Source organism: Triturus cristatus, chromosome 7 (genome assembly GCF_964204655.1).
Source record: "Triturus cristatus chromosome 7, aTriCri1.1, whole genome shotgun sequence".
NCBI lineage: Eukaryota > Metazoa > Chordata > Amphibia > Caudata > Salamandridae > Triturus > Triturus cristatus.
The window spans coordinates 1,206,078,005-1,206,094,468 of NC_140590.1; the positions used below are offsets into that span (position 1 = coordinate 1,206,078,005).

Genomic DNA, 16,464 nt, shown 5'->3' on the forward strand with positions numbered 1-16,464 from the left:
TCATTCAAGCTTAATCACGCAGAATTCTTAGGTAATTCCGTGTGATTACGCTACACGGAATTATGCAAGTTCTGCCCACCCCTTGTTCAGAAAGACAATATGGCTTTGAGCGGTCCATTATTTTGGCCGATTGTGGTCACAAAGGGTATTCTTAACAAACTCTGGAGGACCCAACTGTAACGGGCCAAAAATGTTATTTATTGATTTGAAGAACCTCTATGAATAGACATGAACTGAGAATGAAGGTGGTGAGCAGTGAATAACTTCCTGATGGAGTAATGGAACGAACATTTGAATCTCAAAAAGAAAATTTTTGATTTAGATTTTTGACTCTGATTTTTCATACTGTGCCTTGCATAACTCTCTTAGACCAGAATCTTAGGGCAGAGAAGGATTATGGGCCATCAGAGGTTTGGCTATTGTGCCCACCCACCTAATTTAGATGGGCAGACACAAAGCTGTTTTTCAGTGCCCGTCACAATCTGAAAAAACTGACGGTAAGGGGCACTAAAAAGTGACAATACCCCCCTCGCTATTAGAGGAAAGTCCCATGACGAGGGGGCACTGTTTTTGTCTTATTGAAAAAAAAAAACTGCTTTGGGATTTTCCGTTTGATATTAAAAAACACAAGAAACTTTGGAGTACAGATTTGGGATTTTTGATGGAGCCGTCCAGTAAAGTTACATTGCATTTGCAGGAACCGCCATAATGGTTGTTCCTGTCAATGCTTGAAATGTCCACTGGGCCAGCTGACATTCCATATTTTGGCAAGTGGCAAATCCAACAGGGCGACAAATGAATTTACTCTGCTGCCCTGGCATAGGACGTGCCATTTGCCAAATTTTAAAACAAAAAACTTTTGTCCGTGCACATTTTTAATAGCAAGGCATGTTTCGAAGTAGATTGATTGATTTCTTTAGGTATTCAGCTGAAGCTAGTTTGATGTATGCATTGAACTTTATGTGCTGAACTCCTGAATCATGTCATCAACCTATAATCGAAGAACTTAATTTTTTATTTTATATCCTGTTTATAAACCTGATTTAGAGTTTGGCGGAGATGGTAATCTATCACAACAGCAAAGGAGTTCCCTCTCTGAGACTACTCTGTCTACTTTCGTGACATACTCCTCTGATGGATTATCAGGGATTTGGCCCTTTGACCAACTGCCCAATTTAGAATTGGTGGTCGAATGGCCAGGTGATAAAGGGCAGTGAATAGTGCAAAATTACCACCACATTCATGTTGTTAGGGTGATTATTTTTTTTATTTATTTAAAAAAAAAAACACTTTTTAACAATTTGACGGATGGCACCATCAGGTTGACTGAGCCATCCATCAATCTTTTCATACATAGACAGGAAATGCCATGATAGTGGTTGCTCCAATGTTAAGAGAGGCCTTCTGGATTTCTGGAAATCAGGACCAGTGTCTAACTTTAAATTCAACATCACAAAAATGCAAGACATTTTACTGCATCCACTTCTTAACCACGTAGAAGCCCTTCACAAATTCATACTGATTTTGATGGAACTTACATTCTTTTGCAAACTTGGGTATTCAGTTAAGTAACACCACCAAACAAGTAGTTAATTTCTTCCAAATAAAAAAGAAAATTAGGCATGACTATTATATATGAGGCACTTCCCATGGTTCAGCAGGATTTCCGTAATTGAGATGAAGCTCCTACCTGAAACTCTATGCTTATTTCGGAGTATCCATGACTCACACCACTGTTACATGTTAATCGACTCCAACGCTTACTTAACTCTTTCATTTGGTGCGGCAAAACACCAAAAATAGTGAATAAGATATATATAAAGAGAAGCAGCTCCAATCATACATTCAGGCCACACAGCCTGGATTCATGGCGGAACAGGGGGAGCTGGAAACAGTGAAACAGTGGTGCTTAAAAGACCATCTTATTGCTGATACACCTCTTTGGCAAGTCTCATGGATGTGAAAGTAACAACAGAGAAATTGGAGGCTGTATTCCTCACCTATAACTAGGGTTACACTTGTAATATGAAAAAAGTGAACTAATGTTTGTTTTTCACAATGTTATCCTCTCTGTTCACTCCTATTTGCTTTAATTCAGATTTTATCTCAGCAATGGACATGGAAACTTTCAGTCATGCCGAGAGAATAGATGGGTTATTGTCAGATAATTTTTTATGAATAGTTGGATAAAATCTTTTGAAGGTCACAGAAGACTATAATCATTTAGATAAGGAGAGATTAGGGAGAGAAGGGACTGCACAATCCCTGACCAGATTTGAAAAGTAAGAACTACACAATAAAAATCCAATCTCAACACTAAACAAACAATTGACAGAATTTAATCTGGAAGGCAAAATTCCAGACTGGAAATAATGGGATTATGACCTTGAAAAAAGTATTACCCACATGGATTGGGGAAATCCATGTGACAGCGCAAGACCTTCACACATAGGGCCCAATTCCGATCTCGCTCGGAAGGGCTCCGAATGGGATCCGTAGCAAGCGAGTCCGATTCGTAGCCCCGGTTTCTGAATGACCCGTACCACTGTACATGTGAGCAAGTATGATGTGAATATCGCCTCGTGCTCCAAGCAACTCGTACCCGTCAGCGAAGCCCTCCAGATGACTACAACATGGTCGACTCGTGCGGCGCAATGGGTTCGATTTCCGAGTGACCAAGTACGATGCACGCGTTGATCAACCGGGGCCCTCCGAACCGGTCACAGGGAGTGCCCATGGGTCCCCCCAATGCAAGCATGCACAGTGTGGCAGGCACAATGGGGTACCTGCCACAGGGTGTACGCTTTTACCCACCTACCCATATTCTGTAATGGGAGCCTGTGTACGCGTCTGTACGCAGGCTCCCATAGACTTCAATGGAAGTCCGAGCGAATCGAGTACATATGCTGAAGGACGCATCGTACTCGCTCGCTTGGATGACTGGAGCGTGTTTCGTCCAGAACGCTTTCCGGATCCGAGCCGTACGGAGGGCTTTCCGGACGGGATCGGAAACCCCATATAAAAGTATTTCACATTAGTATAGGATGGCAGATAAGATAATAAAGTGGGTTAACACCAAAACTAACCTATGCTAGCTTGCAACAAGAAGTAACGTGAAGAGGACCTTGGAAGAATTATTAGCAACAAGGAATGGAGAAAGCCATATCATAGAGCATGAATCTCTTTCATATGGTACCCTGGTCCCAAAGCGATCCTCCTTTCAATGATATCTTTATTGAGGTGGGACATAAGAAATCTGTAAAAACAAAAAAAACAGCAGTACCAGTTAAATCATTTAAAGAAAAAAAAGAACTGACTTGCAGGATATAAAAACTATGGACAGCAGGCCAGCAGGGCTAGGAGCAAACTGATCTCAGAGCCTAGCAGGGAAGGGCAGTACAATGGACCTCAGAGGACAGAAGAGAGGGGCAGGGCAGAAGGAAGACCTTGCAGTGCAGGTCTTAGGCCAGTGCAACAAGCTGACTTCAGAGGGCAGAAGGGAGGGCAGAGGCTGCACAATGTACCATGTAGGTGGCAGGGCCAGCACATGCACCATGGAGGGCAGGCCTGGGGAAAAAAGCAACAGCAAGCTGACATTTCAGAGCAGCAAGAAGTGGTCAGTACAACAGACCACTCAGGGGCAGAGGCTGCACACACACCAAGGAGGGGAGGAGTTAGAAAGGAGCTTTGATGAAGTACTTCTCTGATGTCATTATATTGACATCCACTGACATACATGCATAATGCAGGCATTTATGAGGCAAAAGGAATAGGCCTTCAATGCAGGCTACTGAGCAGCACATTGGGTTTCATTCTTCTATAGTTTTGGTGGCATGATGAGGGGAAAGAAAAACACCCCTACCCCTGTGCTAGTGATGATGTTGATAAGTATTCAGATGAAGATGACACATGAAACATTTCAAAAAGTAAAGCTCATGTTTCAAGGGTTGATCTCCATGAGTTGTAAGGCCTGAGTTGTGAGCAATATTCCACACCTGAAAACTTTAAAATCAAGTACCCTGAGGTGTATTTTGGCTGCGAAGCAGGAAGAGAACAAGCTCAAGCATGTTCTCCTGCTGTCACAGGTCACATCAGGAAAGCAAAGGGATTTCTAGCCTCCAACAGTATCCCTTTTATGCAGGCCCCGATGGAAACCCAGGCAGAGATATGACACACTTGCATAACTGCCACAAATGCATAGCTCTGTTCTAGAGAACTCTTAGCAGACAATATCAGATCCTAGGAATCAAAATAGACCATACAACAGGTATATGTATCACTTGAAGACTACATTCAATGTAAAAGAATCTGCTGAGCACCCAAGGGGAACTGTCTGCTTGAGGAGGTCTGTCAGTAGTGATAGGGTATTCAGAAATGTTCTGTAACCTTAGTCAGTTTTGCCAAACAGAGCACCTTTATCTTATAGAACATGTCTCAAGCCACATGAAGGGTAGAGTCCAACTAGTTCAGTATGATATAAAGAAAGAACTAGAGATGTTGTTTCCAGAGCAGGATGGACCTGCTCTTTGCTGGTCGGCTATCTTCAGATGAATGCTCACTTTATACCATTTTACATTTAAAGTATTATAAGTGACAGATGGGGGCATTTAGACCTTGGAGGGGAGCCCGCTGTCACACATGGTCTGCAGGGACTTTATCTCTCCTCCTCTGGTAAAGGATCATTTGCAATATTTAGAGATACTATACATGCCCTCTAGGTAGACAGGGATAACTGTGCCATAAGCAGAGTTGCTGCTACGGCAGCTCTGATGAAGACACTGAAGCTTTGCCAAGCGTGTGCTAAGTTTGATGAAAAGAAAATGGTCAGCCGCTGTCCGAGTGACACAGTGGGTGAAAACAGATGGGTTTGAATACTTCACAGAGCAATTGCTAGTGGTTTAGACTATTTGCAAGCATAACTCCCATCATATATTTGTGTGTTTGTAGTAACACCCTTAGTGGCCAAGATTAAGCCTTAGATCGCTGTGGCACAGGAACCAAACTAAAACCCACTGATGAGGTCTAAGAAGGCTGAAACTGCTTTGGGGTTACTTGTGTTCCCTTTTTGAGGGTGCCTCACCTAGCAGTTCTTGATGGACTGCTCCCTCGAGGTGGAGGGGCAGTACTGATTTGCATAAGGTGGGCAAAACTAAAGGTTGAATTGCTACCCAGAGTTACTGCCAATGATATAGGCTATTTTCAAGCTTTTCTCACAGCACCTTTTGTGTATCTGCCCTGGGTCGGGCCATTGAATGATTTCCCTGCATGGAGCTACCATGCCTCTGGTAATCCTAGGCAGATAACACAAGTGAGGGTCTGCCAACCTGAAATAGCTTTGGGTGGCCCACTTTGATCTGATGGTTGTGAGGCAGGTAGGACATTGGTTCACACTGGTGGAGCATATGGGGAAATGCAACTTTGGTGGGGCCAAAGTACCCTCAATTAGTGAGGTATTCCCACTACACCAAACTCAAATGTATGTTTATGTTTATGGGATTTATAAAGCACATAGCTACCTGAGCGCTTCCCAGTGCTACGGAGAGGAGGCAGTAGGTAGGGGTAGGGAATCATGGGAACAACCAAGTTTTACGTTTTTTTCCTGAAACACCATTCATTTTCAGCCAGTCTCAGTTCCATGGTCATTGAGTTCCAGAGCTTTGGGACCTGGTGTGAGAAGGATCTCCCACCCCATCTTGATCTCTTTATCTTTGGTATGTTCATCAGGAAATTGGATGAGCACCTGAGGGACTTAGTCAGGACATATGGGGAAAAAAGGGATTTTACCAGGGCAGGACCTCTACCCTGCATGGCTTTGTGGACTAGGCAGATGGCTTTAAACCTAAACCTAGACTGTATAGGTAGCCAGTGCAGTTTTATCAGAGCGGATCTCACTGATTCCTGTCTGGGGATCTTCAGGAGCACACTCTTTCTGCAGCATTTTGGACAACCTGTAGCCTGTTGATCACATACTTAGGAGACTCCAGTTACAGGGAATTTCCGTAGTCCAGTCGCAAGACCACTAAGGCCTGAAACACCATCTCCCGAGCCTGTTCTGGGATTAGGTCTATGATCTCACTGATCATCCGTAGTATACCAAACCAGATTGCCGATAATTTTTTGCCTCATGTTTCCATGGAGAGATTCTGGTCTTGCCACATCCCCAGGTTTTTTATGGATGGCTTAGGAGCGCGGGAGGACCCCAACCCCTTGGCCAACTGATCCCAGCTAATGGACTTGGGCCATTACCCTGGAACATCAGCTCAGTTTTGTCACCATTCAGTTTCAGGCTACAGATTGCCATCCAATTCGCAATTTTTTCCATGCACTGTACCAGCTGAAGATGGTTCTAATTCATCTCTTTGGACACTGAGACCACTAGCTGAGTGTCATCAGCATAGGAAACAATTGACAAGACATACTTCCGTACGATATGTGCTAGAGGACTCAGATAAATGTTGAACAGGGTTGAACTGAGCACCGAGCCCTGAGGTACTCCGTAAGGGGCTGGGAGAGGATGGCTGATTCCATACACTGGAGCGATCTGTCATTGAGGAAAGCAGCCAGCCATTGACTGGCTTTATCCCGGATCCCTTTCTCTCTGAGTCTATGTATTAAGATCTTGTGATCCACATATCAAAAGCTGCACTAAAATCCAAAAGTTGTATCGCAGTGGCTCTCCCCTGGTCGAGTACCATTTTGAATTTCACAGTAATCACTAGGAGGGACAACTCTGTGCTATGTTCTGAGCGAAACCCCATTGGAGTATGGTGCATGATGTTATTCTACTCCAGGAACTGAGAGATGATGCTATTGACATGTTTCACAGCGACTTTACCCAGAATGGGTAGTAGTAAGATGGGGCAAAAATTCCCCAGTACCGTAGGATCAAGTTGAGGCTTCTTGTGCAGAGGCTTCACTCTGGCATGCTTCCACTCTTTGGGCACTATCCCCGTGCTTGGGATAGTGAGATAAGGTCAGCCATTTTGGAGATGCTGGGATCCCCACCCTGAAGTAAAATGTGGGGGAGAGTGGGATCGAGTGGAGACCCAGATTTATTGTTACTCAGGAGGAGGCCTGTGGGTTCTTTGCTCAGCACTGGGAGGGTACCTAATAACAGGGGTAATGAAGGTCCGGGCTGTTCTGGGCTGGGGAGTCTGCCCTTCATACCAGAGCTGACCTGTCTCACTTTGAGGTTGTCCATGGGACACTTGGGTAGTGAGTTATATAAGTTTTCCACTTTATTTTAGAAAAAAGTGGCTAGCTCGTTGCCTCTCTCTTTTGAAGGGTGATGTGAGTGGGAGCCTTGTTCAATCGTGGTGAGCGATTTCACAATTTTGAATAGTTCTTTGGGGAGATGTAGGCCTCATTAATCCTCTCCTCACAGAATTTTGCCTGTGCTAGCTTAATGTCATCATGATATTGTCTGATGCCTTTTTTATATAGTGACTTAAGGTCTGGGGCATAGGATTTTACCCAGTTCCTTTTGAGTTTCGAGTTTCTTGCAGTTCTTTTTCTGAGAGGGTAACTGGCTATTGAACCAGGCGGCTCTTTTGGGGTTGCATTTAGCTGACAGTCTGGGTTTGCAAAAACAATTGTCTACTGAGTTAATAATCTAATCTGACCACCATTTGTGGGCCTCGTAGTGGTCTTCTGCTGGAGAGGGGATGGTAGACTCTGGATGATTGGTTGAACTTTCAGGTGCCACCCTGGGCCATTTCCGTTCTAGATTAATGTTAACCCCTGAAGGCTTTTGCATGAGTGGTTTAGCATATAGAAAAGGGGTGTCGAAATGGTCAGACCAGGGGATTGAATCGGGGTAAGCACCTGTAGTCTGGGATATTCTAAATGATAGGGTCGAGAATATGCCCTTTTTCATGTGTGGCAGAGCCCACAAGCTGGGGAAGTTGCAGGGCCTCTAGGCCCGATAGAAGTCTGTTGGAGGACGAGTCATTAGTATCGTCCATATGGATGTTAAAATCACCCAGAGCTATGAATGTGCTTTTCCCTACACTAAAGCTGCCAAGGAGATCAGGAAGGGACTCTAGAAACATTGTGCATGGCCCTGGGGGCCTGTAAGCAAGAATAACGGAGAAAAAGGATGTGGGGGCGAGCATTATTCTAAATTGCATGGCGTCGCAGTTGGTTAATCTCAAGGGAGTGATGGAGCAGCTGAACTGTACTTTATGGATAATGGCCACCCCACCTCCTATTTTTCACACCCGGTCCTGTCTGCAAATGCCATAACCAGGGGGGAGGGCCATGATAATTTCTGGCGTCAAACTTTCTTTGAGCCATGTTTCTGTACTAAACAGAACATCAAGAGCTTCCTCCTCTAGCAGCAGCCCAATTTCGATTTTGTGACCTGGGAGGGATCGGCAGTTTATAAGGCCCATTTTCCAGTGTGCATTATTATCATGTGTGACTTGTTTGTTCCCAAGGTTGTGCGGACTCGTTTCTAGAGTATAGTAACAGTTTTGCCAAAGTGCTCTGCTTCCGTGAGGTTTGTCCACATCAAGGGAGTGCATGCAGAGTGGAGACAGGGCAGGTTTAAGCTGCTCTAGTTCGCCAGCAGTGTACTTTATTTGGCCTGTAAGGTCTAAGTGGACAAGTGCAGGGTTCCTGGCCCTTGATCCCGGTCGGGTGCGGACGGGAGCAGACGGGTTGCATTTGGCGCGCCAGCAGCGTACCCACTGCGTCCGTCCGCTGCGTGTCTGAGCAGCTGCCGCCATAAGTAGGCAAGCCCTCGCAGCTAGAATGCTAACCCAGCCACTCTGTGACTGTGAGGAGGAGCGATCCTCTCTATGGTCAGGAAGAGTGGAGCGACCCTGTCTATGGTGAGAGGAGAGTTCCCGCAGAGAATCAGGTAAAACAATTTAAACTATAAAATCTATGCTTGAATTGGAACAGTTTTAAAAACTGGAGCTAGTAGAACGGCAATATTGTTAAAAAGAGATGTTCACATTCAAATTCAATTCACTCTAGATTCAGTACATGTGCAAGTATTAAGATTGTTTAAAAATAATTAAATGCAGTAAAAGAAAGTTGTGGTACCTCTGCAGAGAATGCTGACACCGGAGTGCCGCCCCCTTGAGGCCCAGGGTATTTTAACAGGTTTGTGTATATTGATACATTTTGGTGCCGATTACGATCCGGTAAAAACTGGGTACGAACCGTCGGTCGAAGCGTTTTCCCCGTCCGACTCGTACCCGGTCGTAAAACTTTACAAACATGGAATTATGATTCGCACGGAAACACCATTTCCGTACGAATCGTAAAAAACACCGACCGACGAAAATATACATACGAATGTGATCCGGGAATGCTGCGACGTGACGTCGGGACGCTTTCAGGCAGCGTTTCACGACCCAGGAATTACGATTCGAACCAACAGCAGTCCGGACGGCAATATTTTCACGGCACCCAAAAAGTGCCGGAAAAGCGAAGTACGGCGCGAATCGACCAGAGTAGGTGGCCCGGTACGCACCGTACCCCCCCGCCCCAGTACGTACGCGCCGACCCCCCCCAGCCCCCGTACATATGCGCCGACCCCCCCCAGCCCCCGTACGTACGCGCCAAACCCCCGTGTATGTACACCCGTGTACGTGTCGAACCCCCCCGTGTACGTTCGAGTCGAACCCCCATGTACGTTCGAGTCGTACCCCCCGTGTACGTTCGAGTCGTACCCCCCCGTGTACGTTCGAGTCGTACCCCCCCTGTGTACGTTCGAGTCGAACCCCCCCGTGTACGTTCGAGTCGAACCCCCCCGTGTACGTTCGAGTCGAACCCCCCCGTGTACGTTCGAGTCGTACCCCCACCCGTGTATGTACGGTGCGTACCCCCAGCGCGTACGGGGGCTGGGGGGGGTCGGCGCGTATGCGGGCACGTCTCCATGGTTGCTATGGGAGTTCGGTGCGGACGGTGTTTTTCCATACGGTTGTAACCTCGTACGCACGGGATGGATCGTGATTCCTCGGTCGGACTTCACCTTTCACATTTGTACGGTAAATCGTACGAGGACGTGTCGGACACATTTTCCGACCCGAGGACGTGTGGGGAATGATTCCCAATGCGGTTCGTATGGACTTTTTACCATGCGAATCGTGATTGCCAGTTCGTACGGCACTTGTACGATTCGTACGGTAAAAAGACCGGATACGAGTCGCACGGGGATATTTTTTACCGGATCGTAATCGGCACCTCTATGTATTCAATTTTTATTGAGGTCTTTGAAAATAACATGCACTAAATGGCAAAATAAGTTAAACATTCAAATTCAGGTAAATATGTAGACAGTTCTTACTTGCCAAGGGTGAAATCTTGGGTAATCTGCACAGGTCCTGTTAAAAAAAGGGCCATTCATAGGTATACAAGATTTCAAATCATGTAGCGCTTGTGCTACGGCATAAATGGCATTATAAGCCTTATAAGGATATCTGAAGTTGTTCACATCATACACTGACTCATCAAGAGTTTCCAATTTTTCGGTTTGGGTGCAAACTCTCTTTCCACCCATCTCATTTCCAGTCATGGTTCTATTGAAATCCTCCTGCCATTGACAACTAAAGGCCTGCTCCCAGAACTGCTTCATATATATATCATTCGGAAACTTAGATGGATGGATGCTATAAAGAAACTCCTTAAACTTTGGAATCTCTCCACTGTAAACTGCAAATCCCACGGTGCCATGTAGAGTCTCCCACAAGTCTTTCAGAGAAAATACCGAAGAAAGCCAACTTGTGCTTGCAATCCAAACTTTACCAACAATATTCTGAGCAGAGATTACTCTTAAAAAAGAAATCATCTGTTGAGAAAAGGTGAAGCACACTATGACTCTTGCCGTAGACCATCGTATGACATTGACCACATGAGATAATGATTTCTCTGTGATCTGTGTAGCTAAGGTTTCATAGAATTCAACACAAATGCCACTCTTAGGAGCGTCTTTCAGTAGATTCTGGCCATGCTGAAGACCAAAGTCATTGTCTGAAGCCAGAATTCCTATCCACGTCCACCCAAAATGAAGACACAGATCGATGTAAGCCTGGGCAAAAAAGTTTCCATTCTCAACAGTCCGGAGAAAAGATGGAAACTGCCTTTTATCACTCAGTATAGAGAGTCCTGCACCATAGCTGATCTAGTTGGGAGGAAAACACATTTACTTGACCATAAATATTTAGCACATACCATGCTATTGTCTAATACTGTCTGTTAATGTTGTTTGAGTGTTAAGACATAGGCAATAATTGACAAAGATACCTAGACTGCTCATAAAAGGGGCCATGTGACTTTCTGTTAGGAAACATGGTATAATTGTGTTACCGCCTCATGCCTTTTCTTTTTGTCCCATTGGTGCTGCAGAACTACCCACATAAAATACATAACTTGATGCATATCAGTATTATGTCACATTGTGCCCCCGGAATGAAATCCTATTGTGCTTCTTACCAGGGTGGACAAACCTCAAAAAACATCCTCCTTTTATTCTCTAGAGCTGTGCTGCCAACCCAAAGATGCGATCAACTTTTTGAAAGTGCTTATTTTATTCCCAGTAGGAGCAAACATTTAAAAACTTTTACCTACACTTTTCCCATCATCATCACTAAGGGTCAAACACATATTGTGGCTTAACTTGATTATATTCATGATGTACAAAAAAGGAAGAAAGAAGGTAATTCTGCATACTGTGCTTCCCTGCCATATGCAGAGGCTGATACAGGTCCTTTGAGGTGGCCAGAGTACTGTGGATCAACATTTTCCATGCTCAAGTGTAAACACAAAGGGAGAGCTGTATGAGGTGGGAGAGCTGTTGTTTTGGTGTTACAGGTCACTCTTCATTGCACATGCACATGTTTTGCAGATAAAAAAGCCATAAACCAGAACTTGTCTGGCAATAATGCTTTGACCAGAGGGGCTATAGGAAATCATCCTTTTCTGCATAGTCACTCCACATTTGTTACCATTTTCTAGACCCTAGGTTTTCTGGACGTAGAGCTCTGTGCAGGTTAAGTCCTCTAAACAGGTGTTAAGTGCCTTTGCACCCGCTTTAAACATGGTTGCATTGGCTTATCCTTAATTGAGTTATTTAACGTTCCTATAAGGTCATATTATATGGAAAAGTAAGTGCCACCTGTGCACAGTACTACCTATTGTGCCATTCATTACAATAGCAAGGAAACATCATTTCAAACCAGCCCTATGTACCATAGCAGATTGCGCAATGCTTAACATACCTATCACAATCACCCTTTTCACAGACGGACAAAACCTGATTTTAAATATTAAATCAGTCACCCTCTAAGCACACCTTGATGTCCACAAGGTGGGGTGCTTAGTATTAAATAGTGGAACATCTGTGACATTAGAAATGGGATGTCCCTCAACTGATTAGTTTTAAAATGACATTGTCAATGGTCAGGTTGTAACTGACACAGTTGAAAATTCAAAGTGTAGTTTTAAAAGATAACCTATAACTTTTGACCTGTATGAGCTACAAATGCAATTCAAGACTTATTTCTACATTTAACCAAAATACAATCTAATGGTGAAGTCAGATTTCTATTAAATATATGGGAAATGCAACTTTTACAATGTTACCTTTATCCTGCCTGAATATACCAGAGACTAAATTGCATGAGCTCTCCAGCCACTGCCCGTTCTGCACTTGGCCTGAGTGAGGTGTGAAAGAGGTATGAAAACTGCTCCCAGAGCAGAGACAATGAACTGGGAGTAGGGAGGTGTTTTATTTCCCTCACAGTAAGATCAATTGGGGTGGGCCCAGGAACTTAGGGCTAGATGTAAAAAAGTGATGAATAGCAATTTCATAATTATGATTTCCTACGAATCGCAATTAGGAACTCAATATTTCTAGCAATTTTTTGTGGGTTACAAACAGACCTACCTCATGACTATTAATCTGGTAGCTCACAATTTGCGAGCCATTAGGAATTGTAGCCTTCACAGTGATGATGGCCTGCTGGGGTCAGCAGACTACCATGTCTGTGATTGCTTTTGAATAAAGCATTTTTTTGTTTCAAACAGAGCCTGTTTTCCTTAAAGGAAAACAGGATGCGTTTAAGAAAAAAATGAAAATTGTAAGTTTCATTTTTGAAGAGTAGGCGATGATTGGTTGGATCACTGCCTGCTCTTAAAAAATATTTTACCAACCACTCTCAAAGGGGAAGGAGTCCCTTGGGGACTGCTTCTGATTTGTAAATGGGGTACCACAATTTTTTAAATGGTGGTTATTTGCAAATGTTTTGCAACTGCATTCTGACTGCAAACATTCGTACATACTATTCAGATTCGGTTTGAGGAAGGGATGCCCCCAACAAACCCTTCTAAATGTCAAATGACAAAACTCAAATTGTGAATTGGTAAGAAGTTACTGAATCGCAATTTGGGCTTTGTAGATCCCAAAAAGCATTTTTGGGTCTCAAACGGCATGATTCTGCGAACCTTGCAACCTAAGAAATGTTTTTTACATATAACTGTTTATTTTTTTTGAGTGGCCTTCCCTGTCACAATGTTTGATGACACCTGGACATGCCCCTAACCCAGTTGGAGGAAAGCTACCCCAGACTCAGCTTTGAATTAGTGAAAAGGAGGACACTGCTCATTATGTTGCCCACATGTCTGGAAAGCACACAGCCTCTACACAAGAAGATTCTGAGAGTGAAAGGCATTGTTAGGTTATTTGCAGTAGGGAATAAATGAACTTCTGAAAAAGTGGTTAAGGTTTCTCCTAAGAACTTTTACCCCATTGGTAAGGGAGTGGACCTTCTACTAGCTGGTGTCAGACATAAATGTGGCACCATCGTTAGAACGCTTTCTGGACCTGCAGAAGAACAGAAGATGACTGGACCTGTTGTCTGTGACCTGAGATGAGCTCTGAAAGATTGGACCTACTCTTGCACCTGGGAACAAAAAAGTGGACACCAAGGCTCTGTTTACTGACCTTCGGTGTGGCTACAGTGACTCATACTAGCTGCAAGACTCTTTTTCCCTGAGGTGCACAGTTGACCAGTGGCAAGTGGGCCTGGACTTGACTTTGTTGTTGACCTCTGCCTGACACCTTGAAAGTATATAAGTGCCTTCCCCTGAGTTCATGGGGGTCTCAGGTGTGCACTTTTTTGTTGTTTTAGCACAAAAAGTAAGATTGTAACTTTTGGAAAAGTTCAGGGGGAACCACAAGGAGAACTGAGTGATTGGCAGTTACTTGGCATCAGATTGACTTTCAAGTTCTTCCCAGTTAAGGCTCACAGAACCTCCAAAAAGCAACAGAGTACCATTCTTATTGGAATTTGGAAATTTATTATCAAACAATCTTCAAAGCTCCAGAGCTCAAGCGGGGCCAAACTGCTTCAAATATTTTACCTTCGGTTCCATGGCGGGAGGAGCGATTTTAGCGGCACCACGCTCGGAGAGGATTTTTCATATAAAAAAATTACAAAGTCCCTTACTGAAGTTGAAATTAGAAACTTTTTTTAGCTTTTTGACTTCTGTATTTTTTACCAGGCTCAATTCACTTGTGTCTGACCAGGGCTCCATTGTGGTTGCCCTCCAATCACTCCTTGATCCTGTTTTTTTGCTTTCATAGACTATCATTGCCACTTTGTTCTTTTGGGGCTATTTAAACTCATACCTCCTGTTCCCCTTATTCATTTTTTGTTGTTCATTTACGAATGTGTTCTCTTTATTTCAAATTCAGTTTGGGATTTTTATAGTTAGGTGTTTTGATTTTGTTACAGTTTTGGTACTTTTTAAATTCTTTACACATTGCCTTAGGTTAAGTCTGTCTGCTCTGTGCCATAGCTACAAGGTTGATGAGCTCAGTTTACTTTAGTATCAGTCACTAAACCCAAATTATATTCCACTTTTTTATGTAAGATGTATCAGGAGATGCCCTCGGTTCATGTTTTGCTGACCCTTTTCCATTTTGTAGGTGTTGAGACAGGAATGTCCCCTGAATATTGTGCAGTCATGTTTCACTGGTCTGAGCCTTGATTTTGGCCCCATCGTCACTTTAATCTAGTGCATTTACAGAGGCTCAGGCCTGACCCTTTACATGAGTAAGGTCCTGGACTAGTCTTGTGACCTAAAAGAGAACACCAAACATTGACTCTTTGACTGACAGTGTACTACTGTCCATGTCATAGGTTTAGCACATACAGCAGTGGTGGCAGCATATTGTGTTGCAACCAGACCTTTTCATCTACTTCACTGTAGTGGAGGTCTACTGCCCCCTTGTGTAGACCTCTATTTCTGTGTGCTTTCCCAGTATTGACTTCTTGCGTTCATGTTGTCTGTATACGTTTGGATGTGGAGCCTACGTGGTACATGCATGGTGTATGTGTGAGTGCCCTAGAGTTACAGAGGCCAGTAAGATCCAATTTGGATATCCCAGAGTTGGCCTTTGCACACAATGGAGATGAGGTTGTTTTCTCAGACAGTGAAAATGTATTGTTGATATTGTAGAAGCTTGAGTGAGGAGACCCAGACATTCAAGTGAGGCGAGCAGAAACTGGACTCGTTTAAAAATTTGATTAGTCCCTTTGCTTGGTAAGGAACTCATGATTAGTCTTCCTTAACACTCTGATTTGATATGAGATGGTAGGCTCTGTTTTGCAAGGTGAGGGGAACCTTTATGTAAGGCCTGCCCTTTTGTCTTTCCCTAATTTACTCCTGCATTTCGTTGATTACAGCCAGGCGCAGAACTCTAACATATATGTTTGTCCCTGTTATGGGTGCTCCAAGTGCAACACTTTCCAGCTGTTTTGGGAAGCACCTCTCCACAAAGGCTATGTCTGGAGAGAAGCCTCTAGATGACACTCGAAAGTAGAACTGCCTGAAACTGTTTCTGAAGCTGCAGGCATGTGGAAAAACACACAATTACTGTTCCAGTTGAAAAGCCTACAATGGCCAAGAAAACAGGTTCTCTGCAGAGTACCCAGAGGACTGCTGTTAAACCAAAGCTAATGTACACCTGTCTGCTACCTTACCAGAGGTGTGGTAACATCACCTGAGTCTGGATCACTTGCTGGATGAGCTGTGTACCTGTCCTGAAGTGCCTAAAAGACTGGCTGCCTGCTGAGAGGGCAAAGTAACCTGTCTCCTTTGCAAGAGGAGTGTCTGTTCAGGAGCAGCAATGTGCTGCATGACCCAGATGTCCAAGAAGGGAACTAGTGAGGAAGAGCAATCTGTGAGCCTGCAGTCTCTCTGCAATGGTTCTTGGTTGGAACGGAGAAGATCACAACTGTGATTGCGAAGCTTAGTTGAGGCTATGTAGCAACTAGGAGCAGGTGTTCACCTGGAACTCATTTTCAATGCAAATATGAAAACACAGACTTCTGTGGAGAGTAAATCCGCAAAAAGCAAATTGAAATAGAGCAGACATGAACTAAATTCTATCACAAGCTTGAATACTGTTGTGATACCTAGTTCTCCATTATTTATTTATCCAATTTG

The 16,464-nt window shown here is 44.0% G+C and overlaps 1 protein-coding gene across 1 annotated transcript in view; it reads right to left on the reverse strand.

Moving 5' to 3' along the window:
- The window catches only part of LOC146811606 (extracellular calcium-sensing receptor-like), a 275,799-nt gene that overhangs the window by 182,860 nt on the left and 76,475 nt on the right, over window positions 1-16,464 (reverse strand). Inside the window, exon 2 of the mRNA XM_085615084.1 lies at window positions 10,301-11,134. Within this exon, the coding sequence (XP_085471210.1) occupies window positions 10,301-11,134 (834 nt within the window). The remainder of the gene's footprint in view (window positions 1-10,300; window positions 11,135-16,464) is intronic.